The 15,004-nt window shown below is 31.6% G+C and overlaps 1 protein-coding gene across 1 annotated transcript in view; it reads right to left on the minus strand.

Annotated features, from left to right (window-relative positions):
* Cadps (calcium-dependent secretion activator 1) overlaps positions 1–15,004 on the minus strand; it is a 368,169-nt gene that overhangs the window by 17,611 nt on the left and 335,554 nt on the right. Inside the window, exons 27-32 of the mRNA XM_071582912.1 lie at positions 4,736–4,891; positions 4,485–4,638; positions 4,210–4,368; positions 4,011–4,127; positions 3,666–3,770; positions 1,822–1,967 (exon numbers count right to left, since the gene is read on the minus strand). Coding sequence (XP_071439013.1) covers positions 1,822–1,967; positions 3,666–3,770; positions 4,011–4,127; positions 4,210–4,368; positions 4,485–4,638; positions 4,736–4,891 — 837 coding nt within the window. The remainder of the gene's footprint in view (positions 1–1,821; positions 1,968–3,665; positions 3,771–4,010; positions 4,128–4,209; positions 4,369–4,484; positions 4,639–4,735; positions 4,892–15,004) is intronic.

Below are 15,004 nucleotides of genomic sequence, written 5' to 3' on the forward strand. Positions count from 1 at the left end.
AAAAAATGACTCACTTGAAGAGTCACTTTTCTCATAGTTGGTGATGATGAGAGGGGAAATTCTGGAATGATCAATGATTTCCACTAGCACCTTTGTGTTGCTAGTTATCACAAATTTCTCCAAACCTGTGTTCACACATATTATTTGTGATTTTTTTGTGGCAAGTTAAATCATATTTTGTGCACATTTTTAAAAATGTCCCCAAAGAGAAAGCCTCAAGAAGACAGCAATAGGAGAAGAAAAAAACAGTAAACAAAAGTAAAATAGTTGATAATCGGGAACAAGGTGGCTGATATAGTGCACACATAAATAATCGAATGAAATCAATGATCTACATATTCATAAGGGAGAGGATGAAATTAAGAAGATAGGTGCTTCAAAGAGGGTGACAAGAATATCTATGCAACTGGCACCTATTCTCCACAATGCTGAAAGGTTGCTTCTCATTTGGATAAATGAAAAGCATTTGCAATGCAATTCTATTACATAGAAAATCATTTGTGAGAAGGTAAAAGTCATTTTTGCCTATTTCATTAATAGATAGCAGGGCCATTAACGACTGAAGCAGTACTTAGGGGAAGCCGTGCATGGTTTGAGAAGTTTAAGTGAAGAACCAGCCAGTATTTGAGGCATTATGAAGCAGCAAGCTCTGACTCAAATGCAACAGAAAAATTCATTGATGACTTCAAGAAGCTTGTAGACTTTGAGGGCTACCTGCCACAATGGGTTTTTAATTGTAACAAGACTTGTCTTTTCAGGAAGACACAAACCTAAAATTGCACATTTGCCCGGCCAAAAGTGAATGAAAGGCCATCTCAAGCTGCTACTTTGTGCCAATGCAAGAGGCATTTGAAAATTAAACCCTTGGTTATTCACTACTCAGAAATTCCACAAGACTTCAAGAAGTATCAAGTTCAATGGAAAAAGCTAAATGTGACCTGGAGGTCATTAGAAACTGTTGCATCATTTTATGTGCATCAAGTATTGTCCTAATAAAACAGTGTCTACGCATGCTAGAAATTGTTAAATTATGTAATGATAATTCTATGCTGCATTTTCACAAAATTTTGAAGCCTTGGCAAAAACAAAATTACTCTATACAGTTTTCTAGCAAAAATGAATAAGGAATTAATCATAAACTAATTATTTTGATAATTTTTTAGTTTTAAAAATCGAGCTTGCATTTCAGGTTGGCTCATTCTATGATTAAAGAAAAGATGAAGAAAGAATCCACATTTCTAAGATAATGCATGTATAATTTTCTTTGAATAAACCTTGCACATAAAATATTTTTTTAGGATCGAACGCATTATCTTATTTTACATTAATTTGTATGCAAAAAAGTTGTTTCACTAAATGAGTGCTTTGCTTTATGAGAAAAACTGCCGAATGATTAATACTTGTTCTATGAAATTTCACGATATTTATGTAAGATTTATCATGAAATTTTAAAAATAAGCATCTAAACGTATGATACACAAGTAACTGTCTGTAATCTTAGGAACATTCCTAAGTAATGATATACACAATGGATCTCAATGATAGGTAACACAAATGGAAAACTGATTTATTTGCATCTTTCCTGATATTCAACTTATGCTTGTTGCAACATATAGAATTGTCAGTACAAGCTTTTATGGCATCGTCTACAGTCTTAATATTTCCAAATTTACTGTAGCAATAAATTTGTAAATCTAATGCTGGAAAAACGAAGTAAATTTATCATTTAAGTTACACGTTGAAAAAAAGCAATTAGTTGAAATCACCGAAAGGACTCAACTTGCCATACATATGCATTATGTGAAACTAGTAAATACTTACTCTGAATCATCGTTGTCTTTCCTTGTGCTCATAGTAAGTTCACATGTCGTTTCCTCTGTTTGCATTCTTTGGGAAACTGTTTGATACGTCTTAGAATTGAGCTTATCTTCCATTACACCTTGCAGCTCGAAGTCCGAATATAGTTTCTGGTTAAAAAAATATTTCAAGTAAGTGGCCCTTCTTTTATTTATGCCATGTAAGTGCTAGAAAACATGTACTCTTAAATTTTAACATGAATCAATTTTTTTAACCAAAATTTTTTCAAGTAAATATAAAAATTTTAGGATTAATTTTAAACAAACATTTTGTGCAAAAAGTGGAAATTAATGACTATCTTCTATTCATTGTAAAATCGTGTTTCACTACAGACTCACTGTAGCAAATTTCCCAATAAACATGCATTAGTTTTAAATAACACTTTAAGGAATTGATAAACCATTTTTCACTCAAGAGGTACTCTGCAACTGTTGTACTGTCATGAGCAAGACAAATATATATATATATAAATAAACAAATAAATAAATAAATAAATAAATATATATATATATATATATATATATATATATATATATATATATATATATATATATATAAACAAATAAATAAATAAATAAATATATATTTTTTTATTTATATATATATATATATATATATATATATATATATATATATATATATATAATCACAATATTGAAAAAATAAGCTATATTTTACAACCTACATCAATACCATTGAAAGGATACACTATATCTTAAATTTTATGTGCACATAAGTGATGATTAATGACAGTTAGTAAGGTATGTGTAATTATACTCCAATTGGCAAAATGCACTACAAAATATCGGTGCCATGGGCCACAAGTTACACATCCATGATATAAATTAACTATGTCATAATCACCACATTATTCATCTTTTAACTGCTCCAAAATGTCACACTGTTCCCCAGTATGCTGTGCAGCAATACATCTTGGAGAGCAACATATTATGTAAATAAATTAGAATTTTTTTTGAAAGGGTATATTATAAAATCATTTTGTCGTAGATCTATAGACAAGCAATCACCAAACAGAGGCCGATTATAAAATTTCAAATAAGCATAGACTGAGATGTTCATGCATTATGAAAATAATCATTTCAGTGGTCTGCAGAGCTCAAAACTGTGATTTTTAGTGACCTGCGAGGTCTGAATGGTCAATGGCAACTGCTATAGACAGTATTCCATTCAGAATAACCTGGCTGACACTCAGTTGCCTTCTGTGAATGTGGCTCTACTCCATATCACATAATAGGGGAAGTGATACTTCCTCAGAGAGGACAAGTGTAAACAGAAATTCAGAGAGGAGAGAGTAAAGGGATGAAGAAACTATGGGAGGGAGGCTGGTTTTCTCTCCCTCAATGAAATACACTCCCAATGATGGACAGCCTTCTAAACTTGGAACTTGCCTTAAATATACTTAATCACTCTGTAGTACTACTTGCTTACTAGCACCCATCAAACTTACCCCTCTCCTTCTCCTATTTCCTGTTCATGTGATTTCATCAGCCAAGTTTAAGTTCATGCACTATAACTGAAGCTACAATTTGGCCAAGAAGGATTTCAAGACGTGAAATATATGAATGAAATAAAAATTAGTGACTTTGGTTTATTGTTTGCCATGAATACTCGCAGGTATACATAGTCAAGAAGTTGTAGAACCTTCCTGACTACTGTGTCTATATAAGTTACTGTCTTCCCAGAAAATAGGAACTCAGGAACATTAATCACCACAATGAAAGGGCACCACTTCTTGCTGAAATAAGTGACCTAATCAATGGTGATATGATAAATTCCTTGGGCCTTACCTTGACAACTTGTAACAAGCAAGTACACTGGTATGGGTGGAGAGAATGATCGATTCTTTCAGACAGCCAGTTGCAGAGGAGTTGGATTTGAGCAGTATACCACAACTGAAAATAATGTCATTATTACTTCACAACATTATTAATTGAATTAATTTTGCTCATTAATGCTTGTTTATATACATATATGTATATATATATATATATATATATATATATATATATATATATATATATATATATATATATATATATATATATATATATATAAATAATTCACTGTTATAATGTTACTTAATTAACAACTAAATGATATTTAGTGAAAGATTTTGCACGACACTAAATTACCTCAAAAAAGTTTAGTATCCAAAGTTCATCATTAACTTTACTTCTTATCTGGTCCATGCAATTTCGAGTGAAGTTAACATAGGCTTGCCCCATTTCCTTCCCTGACCCAGATACGTTCTGTAATGAAGAAATATTTTCTTTGTGAGGCTACTGAAGTCTCCTGGGCCAAGTAACTGTAACACAAAGTTGACATGCTCACCGTGAAACTTAAGATGGAGCCTATTAAACTTCCTTCATCATAACGGGACAATTTTGAGAGAGTGGTTTCAAGGACAGATACCAGTTTGCTAATCATACCTTGTGTCATACTTGCGGATGTTTTTTCAATCAAATCATCAATTTTTGTATGGTACTGATGCTGAAAAGTAACACAATATTCCAACATTAACATTTTTTTCAAAAACATGAATCAGATTAATACCAAGTTTAAAATTTGCTCAAGATGCTATTTATCTAAATGAGGGATTCAATTACCACATCCACACCATCAACAGCACATAACTTGAAGGATTGATTTTTGGCATCTAATATCACATTGACCATGGCACACATTTCTGATGGAATTATGTAATCTGTAGATATAAACGTAACACCTTTCTTCAACCATTGCTGGAATGCACTTTCCGTCCTTCAAAATAAAAATTTATTGTGTTATGTGGATGAATATATTCACTACACTAAATACATTCTAGATCAACTTCTTCAATCATCACTGGAAATACTACCTCTGAATACATGATTCAATCATATCACAAGCCATTAGTTTAAGCCTTTGCTCTAAGTGCTGTCTAAACTCCGCATCAGGCCAATGCAAATCTCTTATGAAGGACTGCAATGCATCTAACTTCCAGAACAAATCCTCAGATGTTGCACAGCCATTTCTGCCAAGAGTGAAAAAAAATGTATTAGCAAAATACCAACAATATAAATCGAGATTTTAATGAATATGCTTAAACATATTTTTTACTATTAATTCCAAAAACAGGGTTAATTTTATAGCAATCATAGTGTTTATGTAGCAAAACATGATAAAAATATATAGGTATTTCTGTTTTAAAAATGACTTAATTGAGTATATAAATATACTTCATCAAATTCTTTGATAAATTTATAAGAAACAATAAGTGGTCGTTAAGGTCTTTGATAACTAATTACCAACAGTTTTACAGAATCTATTATTACTTAATTAACTCAAATTTTATTACAAAAAATGGTATCTAGTTAAGATACCAATCTATAATCTATCCGATACCAGTGAGACACAAAACTGATATTCAAATAATGCAGAGCAATAGAATTTCAAAACATTCAATGGACAAATTTTATTTGCTTTGAATTAGGTACTTACAAATTAATCAAATTTTAAGATTTGGGTACCATGATAAAGGCACTTTTGCAAATGCTGGCGAGAATGTGTCACCACTCAGAGTAAGCTTGAGAAATTTGAGAATTGGTCCTTTTTTAAATGTCAGGATTTATAAAAAAATATGTCCTACGTATCACTGAAAATCTGATCCTTGTACAGATACCTTCCATATGCAATGTAACCTTGATAATATTATGCCTAATAGGGAATAATTTACTTTAATGGCTATAAGCAAAAAGAAATTCCATGTAATGAATGTCATTACCTTACATTTTATAAGAAAGAAAATCTTTAAATACTTGCCATTAAGCTTCAGGAAAAATGTATAATAGTCTTTCATAATATTTATACATTAGTATTATGAACCCATCAATGTTTAACAAGGCATTAATTATTTATAAAGACAAATTTTGATGATAAAATATATTTTTTAACAACTACAATGGAAAATATAGCTGTGCCAATAGATACAAAATTTATAGCTCAAGTTTTATTGTGAATGAAAAACTGTCAAAAATAGAATGAAAGTACACCAATCAGCTGTTGAACACATATTTATCCTTTTATTCAGATCTAAGTAAAATAAAATTAGTTTTGTCAAATATATCATAAGCCACCGTAAAATTAATATTGATTATAACGTTATAATACATTTATAAAAAAAAATTAAATTTATATTCAGGTTTCCCGTTACTGAATGAACTACCAAAAAATGTGACATGGTTCAAAGAAATCTTCTAATGGAAATGCACTGAGCAAAATTCTCTTATTTGACAAACCCACATATGATATGTAGTTAATCATCAAAAGAATATTCAATATTTTTTCTTGATTAAAAATAATTTTAGGAAAGCACTAACATTCAAATAGGCCTCCTATATTTAAAATAACTGATATGAGAGTTTTAAATGCTATACATTCAAAATAAACTATATGAAATTAGCATTGTGGAATAAATTGCCTTAGTTAATTAACAATTACTTGAAGTTCTTTTCCATGATTGAGAATTTTGCTGAGAGTTGATTTACTTTTAGCTCCATGAAATTAACTCATACCTTTAACAGACGTAGGGATTTCAATTTTTATCAGAATAGAAAGAATCATTCCCCCTAAATAGTAATGAATAAGGTAGGTGATTTTCTCTTAGATCACAAACAAAAAGTAATAATTGGTTTAAGGAGTCCAAATTTTGTGACATGACCTCAGGTAGGAAGCATTGGTATTCCCTATTTTTCACATTTACACCAGCGAAAATAATTGTTAAGTACCCAGAAATGTCAGATTATTAGTGTTTATATGGTGATCTACAGAGCTATCAGTAATAAATCCAAAAATGAGGTTCTTTCTAGTGATCTGAAAAATATTGATTCTTTGTATCAGGAGTCTCCAATTGAAGTTGAAAAAAGTGTACAGTAATGCATTTTTAGGAAAACACACCCAAACACCTACAAGCACAATATAAAGGGCATTAACATAATTGAAATCAAATAAGACAAAGGGGGTAGACAAAATTCCCGCGGAACTACCTAAATGTTTTTCATGGAAGATTTTTCATGGACTAATTCATTTCATCAGATCAGTGCTAGTTTCCTTTCTCAAAAAGGAAAAGGCTACTTTAAATGAGGACTATGGAACAGTTTGATTGCACACACCGCGCAAAGTTTGATTGTGGACAAAGCACAAAGCAAAGCACTCCAAAAAGTTACTGCTTTTCAATTATGGTAAATTATTTAAACGAAAGAGCATTAGAAATTTTATTAATAGCCCATGCTTAGGATTGAAGTAGACATGTTGATTAGCCCTTTGGGCAGAGCTGAGCTCCAGAATGGCAAAGTGTTTTCAAAATTTGAATGAATGATTTTCCATTTTTATTTCATGCCAAAAATGTTCACTTCTTGTTTTAAAAGGGTCCTTAACAAGAGGATAGATGATTTTTTACTACATTAAAAAATACGGTCAATTAACAATAAAGTGGGATATCATTTATGCCGCCCTTTTTGAAATTCTGCAGTTTAAATGATGGTTGGTATATCAGTGGTTGATTCTATTAATTATACTTTTGAACCATTATGTTCCCCAACTAGAGTGAACCCAATTATTGTTTAGATGTTATATTGTATTACTGAACAATAAAATACCATAGCAGGTCATTCAATATAGTCATGAGAATAAACAAAAGAAACAGTGATATGTAGCTTTCAAAAGTTAATTTCAATATTACCACTCACTCAGTCTTAATTATATTACAACCTAAATAATCGAGAATGATTTTCATTGACTTGCATGATCAAAAACAAATAGGCATATAGGAAGAACAAGAATTAAACAAAGAAAATACTTGCTAATTTAGTTTTTTCAAATGTGGTTCATATATTATTTGCACCTCTATTATTTTATACTTACCGTATTTACCGGCCCACTTTTTTTATTCCAAAATGTGCTTTAAAATCAGCCTGCATCTTATGGGCAGGGGGTATAATTTTGACATACAAGTGCTAACTGATTCCTTAGCAAAATACTTACTATTACATATTTTTTCCCTCACCAAGCATAGAAATGGTTGCTTTTAATTCAATCTATGATAATATCAAAATTATAACAGAAACAAAGCATCGTATTAAAAGTTGAAATGATAACAACCACATAGGGTCATAGAGAGGTCATAGGTCAGGGAGAAGATTGTCATACAGTGTTAAATTTAAACTTGAATTCATAAATTACGCTTCAAAAAACAGATGCAGGGTAGTTTAAAGGCATTTTGGCCCAATGACATTGAATTTTTGGGATTCTATGATGAATTAATGTTGACATATGAGCAGCTGCAAATTTTTGATGTAACAATTCAATTTTCTTTGTAATAAGAGTTAGCATCAAAATACTTCCATCCTTTTCTGCATCATCCAAGTATTTTTCATAATTCTAACTAGAGAAATCAGGGTGTGTCTCATGAGCCATGAAATACAGCGGATAAGTTTGAATCTTTAATGAATTAACCTTTACCTGTTTATTAACAAACAGGCAAACAATGGCTTGGCATGGATTTTAAGAAAATGCCCAGAATAAAAAAAATTATGTGATAATGGCATTAATTTTGTGTATTCTAAGTATGAGTCCATTGAATGTTTCTTAATTCTAAAAAAATTTCAAAAATAAAAATTATAAAATTATCAATGCAAGGCTACTGGGTTGCTGTACAGGCAGAAAATGGTCAATATTTTTCAAGAAAAACACTTAAAGCAATATAATCTGAATGACTGATCAACTTTGGTGGTAGCATTAATCGTAACTGCTGTAACAAAATGCACAATATGGGGTATATTGAATTGAACATGCCCTATGAAACATTTTTCTTCAGACGTTCTAAATAAAAAGCTGTGCATGCTCCAGAACTGTCAAATATTAGGTAACAAAAAGTAAGAAAGGTCATTGATACACACTGCACCGACTGATAAGATAAACTATCACCACAATTTATTTACAATTCAAATTTGAAAATGCTTAAATAGTTTGTCACAAAACTATATTACTAAGATAACAAGAAAAAATAACTTCTAATAATACATACATTAGTAAAAGTGTGAAAACAAAATTTAGCCTGGCTAATATCCATATCAAGCATGGCAATGCCTTAGTAAGAACAGAATGTACTCTATTTAACAGATCAGATCAGGGATCCACAGCTTGGGTCATGGAGGTAGCATGCATTAGATACCTCAATCAATCATCAAATTCCTATTTTGAAAAAGGCAATACTGACAAATTTAAGAGAACAGTTTCTCAATAAAAGGCCACCATTGTTTCAACGCTCAAGCTAGAAAAATTATTATATCAATGTACTTTCCATCTAATATATTCTACTTAGCAATGAGAATTAGGGAAATATCACTTAGTATTAAAATTTATTTTAATATTGGGGACTAATTTCTTTGAATTTATAGTAAAACTTATTAGAATCTAGAAGATTGATGATTAGCTGATTTTAGGCAATGTATCCACCATGAGTATGATGAGACTTCATATATGTCAAAGAAAGGCATTATCTCAGGACCCCTGCTCTAGATCCAATATCACTTCTATGGACATGATTTAATTGGAGGATACACATCAATCATTTACATGTATTTACTACAATATTTCACGAGCCAAATATAAATTGCCATTCTCTAATATGTTCTACAGGGGAGCTAATTTAAATATTACAGACAAATCTATGAAGCAATGCAATCGCAAGGTAACAGTAACAGGTTTAAGTACTGTATTTGCATAAGAATACCCACACATTTGCAATTTTCACACTTCTTATCTTGCCATAATATGAAACTTAAAATGTTATTATTAGCATCATTCTCACACTCTAGGGTGTGAGGAAATATAAATGAAGTGATATGATACTTAATGTTCATAATTTATTTAACTTACACCTAAGACATGATCCCTAATGTCAGGCGCTACAGAGGAAGCATGAATACAAACTGAATAAAAGGTGACCTCTTGAAAAGAAAGTTGAATGCAATGAAAGGCAGGAAACTAGCATAGGAAAGGATTATGATAACATTATTTTCGGGTAACAATCAAAAAAATTATAATTGATTTTCCCCAGCATAAGCTACTTTTCCACATATTCACCCTGAACATTCAGACTCTTATGCAATTTCTTTATAATTCATTGATAGCCGGTAGCATAGAAACCTTTTTTTGTTATCAAAGCCAATGAACAACCTCTTAGAAAGTGGCCTTATCATTTTCAAAACATCGGCTACCCAAATGATTTTATAGGTGTTTGCAAAGATGAAAAGCACTAGGGGGCTAAGTATGTCAGGGTAAATTACATTTCCTCAATAGCTCAAGCGGTTAGAACATCCACCAGGCAAGTGGAAAGACCCGGCGTTCAAGTTCCGATCAAGGAAATATTTTTCCGCTCGTGATCTGTTAGATTCCACCTTCCCCACCTCTTCTGTGTTCCTTCTTTCTATGTGTTCCTATCCCTTTTCCTTTTATCTATTTCCAGAGTATATATAAACATATATATATATATATATATATATATATATATATATATATATATATATATATAAGGACACTCACATATGTAGTTTTGAGGTTTTAACAGCATGGCTGTCATCATCAGAATGCTGTTCTCCGGGGAAGAGCAGAGGATATGTTTGGAGGAAGGGTGAGGAGAGGTAAGGGATGAATAGGAAACAGACAAGGGGATGGGAGGGGATATTTAGGCAGCTATTGGATGGATTCAGGGGACTAGATTCAACCCGGAAGGTTTAAATGACTGGAGCAGCTTGATATGCACCATCTTGCTGGTTTTTTAAGCCATGAGGCCACCGGGCTTCATTCAAGAATTATTCCTTAATTGGTATGCTCCCAATCCCCAAACATGCCTCTGAACACAACATTCCCTTTGATAAATGCTATACTGTAACCATCTATCCATCTTAGCATCTCTTACACCCTCTAACCCTCCACTGAAACTCAAAACAATAGAGCAAGCTTTCATCTGGCTCCTGGATTCCTGGAACTGTCCAGGTATTAATATTAGACATTAAGTACCCCGATCTGCATATAATTTCATCCCCTCCTATCACTTTCCATATCATCCCCACCCTTCTAAAAATCCCTCTCATAACTCTTCCCCTCCTAACCTTTCCCCATCTTCCCCTTCCATCCATTGTTTCTGACCCTGCCTTTTCCACAGTTCTGTCCTTCTCTTCCTTGAGAAAGGTGGCTTGGACCACCAAAAATTTGAAACTGAAACAGTTTATTTTCTTTTTTTGTGTGTTTTTTCTTTGTCCACTAGTTCTAACTTTTATACATTATATATACATTATATATATATGTATATATATATATATATATATATATATATATATATATATATATATATATATATATATATATATATATGATTAGAACATTCGTGATACTTGATCAACATGATAATAAAAAATTAAGGGGTATTAACTCTCAAACAAAATCATAGGCAGAATCCTTTTTCCTTTACACTTGGCAGGGAATACTTAATACTTGGCTCATGACCAAAACCATAGAAACAGTAAATATGAACATTTCAACTACATAATATTTTATGCTAATCACCTCCAAACATCCTAATGGCTGGTAACTTAATAGCCCCTGATACATGCCCATTTGGTGGCTTGCTGGGAAAGATGTGAATAAAGGCTACATTATGCAAAGCAGACATTTCAGGTAACATGTATCCAAAGACATTTACTCTTGGATTTATAATACAATAACAACCCTTAGAATTACAATAGAGAAATATTTAAATAATGATTAAAACATTAAAAATAATTCATAAAGGCAAAATATCAGTTTTAAGCTGTTTTGGAAAAAAATTAAGGATTTATTTAAATTTGATAATTTCAGGCTTGACTTAGTGGAAAAAAATCAATTACAGAATAAAAAAATGCAACTTTGTTAACTCCACTTCATACTTTGCTGTTACAGGTTTCCAAAATAACCATAATAATAAAAATAAATGGTTTTAATCCTGAGTTTCAAAAGGTCATGGAAAGAAGGCATTTCAGAATTAGACAGGAGAAGGTATGGGGAGGAGTTCCTGAGGAAAATGGATTTGCACATCACTTAAAATTGGAAAAACATATTAAATTGTCCTCTTGAAGAAGCCATTACATAACCTTGTCCTCTTGAAAATGTTCGGCTACGGTCACATAGTCAACTAATGACAGTCTTCCTCAGAAGGGAGGCCTACAGTGGGGGGAAAATATTGTAAAAACACTAGGGAAAGGAGAGCCAAGACAGTGTGAGAGAAGGAAGGAAACAGAAATGAAATCCTTATAAACCTCTTTCTCAGATATGATTTAAGGGAAAAATGCAACATGTTTTTCCAATTTTATGTGATGTGAAAAATCTTTTCATCAGAACATCCTCCCCCACTCTACTAGGGTCCTATCTCAAAATGCCTCCCTATGCCCAATGAGCGAAATTCATATTTTTGAAGGTAAAGTCTAAAATAAGCCTGAAGATGATGCTGTGCATTGAAACCTGGGTTGCAAGATTATAGGAAATTAATTAATTTGCTATTTTTCTTTCCGTTAACATTTATTTGTTTTGGTCTGATCGTTTAATGTTTCAATAAATCCTCTTTCTATTTATTTGATTATCTAAGTACACTTAACTCTTGGATATTCATGTGCATATTGTCGGTTTTGCAGATTATCCATGCTACCTTCTTCTTACTATCTCAAAATTTTAATAAAATTACAATCATGCAGATAATTGAATACTTTGAAACTTCGATATACTGGTACCTGTACTTAAAAAAAAAGAACTTTGAAATTCTAGAGATTTCTGAAAAGTCTTTAATTTCACAAAATCAAAAGTTGTCAATAATATGTAATGTTTTAATTAAAATATTTTTGTTCTATCCTAACTTCCCATCATTGTTACCCTTGTCCTCTCCTACCCTGATAATTCCATATTCTCCTTTAAGGCAAGTAGATACATAGTTTTACTCTACAGTAAACAAGACATTAACTATCTACACTGCATTATTTTAATCGGCATCATATGATCAAAATGAATCCATATCAGCATTCCTTTTTTAAATTTCCTCTTTTTCCAGTCATTAGGTTTTTTCCTGGCTATGTGATTGGTTCAGTTTTTTAAGGAAAGTATATTCTGCTATTCAAATAGCATAACATATTTCCATACATGTTCTATATTCAATATATATAATTCAGACAAAGGTGCGAGATGGCATAAGCCAACAAAAATATATAGAAAAAAATAAAAAAGAACACTCGCGTATTCTAAAATTTTTGGTGGCAAGACCACCTTCTTCTGCTGGCGGAAGTACCTGATGAAAAGGGTTCCTTGAAAAGAGGATGATGGATGGAAGGGGAAGGTGGGGAAAGGTTTGAGAGGGATAGCGTTGGGAGGGGAAGGTTCGGAAGTGTGGGATGGACATGGAATGTCAGAGGGTGGGAGGGATGCCAGAAATAGGACTATGGCATTTGTCAAGGGAGTGCTATGTTGAGAGGCATGCTTTAGGATTGGGAGCATCCTAGACAGGGTAGACTGTTTGCAAGAAGCATGGTAGTTATTAATTCTAATATTTAAGGGTGTGCTATACTGTCCAATGCAGAATGCAGTGCTTAATTCATTTCATTTGTGGAGTTGCAAAGAGGAGTAGGGCATTGGTGGGAGTGAGTTAAAATGTTGGTGGGTGAGAGGAGATTAGGGTTTTGAAAATAGTATGTTTACATCTTGGTTGGTGGTTTCACCACAAAAAATTTGGGAATTATTGTGAGTGTCCTTTATCATGTGTTTTTCTATATTTTTGTAAGCCAACTAAATCTTGCTCCTTTGTTTCAATTTTCCACTTTTACGCATATATATATATATATATATATATATATATATATATATATATATATATATATATATATATATATATATATACACACACATATATATATATATATATATATATATATATATATATATATATATATATATATATATATATATATATACACACATATATATATATATATATATACACATATATATATATATATATATATATATATATATATATATATATATATATATATATATATACATGTGGATCGCGGTAGTCCAGGGGGTAGAGCTTTGGACTACTGACCGGAGGGGCCTGGGTTCGATTCCTGGGCAAGGCACTCTGGGCACCTGCAGCTCCACCCAGGCTATGTGTTTTTTCGGGTATCAGATCTTTCTGGGAAACCATAACTGGCACAGGGAAAGGAACTGGCCCCCCTACCCTGGGTTTATATATATATACATTGTGTATGTTATAATATATGTATATATGCATATATATATATATATATATATATATATATATATATATATATATATATATATATATATATATATATATATATGCATATATACATACATTATCACACACACAATGTATGCATGTATATAATACACAGTCATCAGAAAAATTGCTTGTGGAGAAATCCTATAAAATAATATATCTAAGCTCTTGAAAATTATGACACATGGAGTATAGAGGGAAAATGGAGTAGGCATCACTTCTGCAAATACAGTACTTACCTCATCAATTGATGTCAACCATTTCTATATAACTAAGTTTTAGTTGCAGTATTTATTATGCATGTGACTTTATGAAAATTTAACTAAGTTCCAATCAACATATAAAGCAATTCAGTGAGTTGTGTGCGAAATAAAAATTACTTTAACTTTGATATTCTATTGTAAGTTGACAGAAAGAATTTTTACACCAATTCTACTTTTGCATAAAACACTGCAATAATTTTCATGATTCAAGATTTGAAGGTAAATGTATGGCTGACATAATAATAAAGTCATTATGGAAAGAATGAAAATAATTAAATCAAATCTATACACTTCAGTGTAAGCTTGACTTACACACTGAAGCTAAATGACTGGGTAAAGCAACAGTCACTGACTGCTCAAATACTATGCATCAACTCTGTCCCAAAACAAACTGATAAAGCATTATTTCACATCACTGGATCAACTTAATTATGATTAACATTTACAGCAGAGTAAACTAATCTAAAAAACTTGTCATAAAGAAAACTCTTGGTGATGTTCA

This window comes from Hetaerina americana, unplaced genomic scaffold (genome assembly GCF_022747635.1).
Source record: "Hetaerina americana unplaced genomic scaffold, ioHetAmer1.1.p SCAF_12, whole genome shotgun sequence".
Taxonomy (NCBI): Eukaryota; Metazoa; Arthropoda; class Insecta; order Odonata; family Calopterygidae; genus Hetaerina; species Hetaerina americana.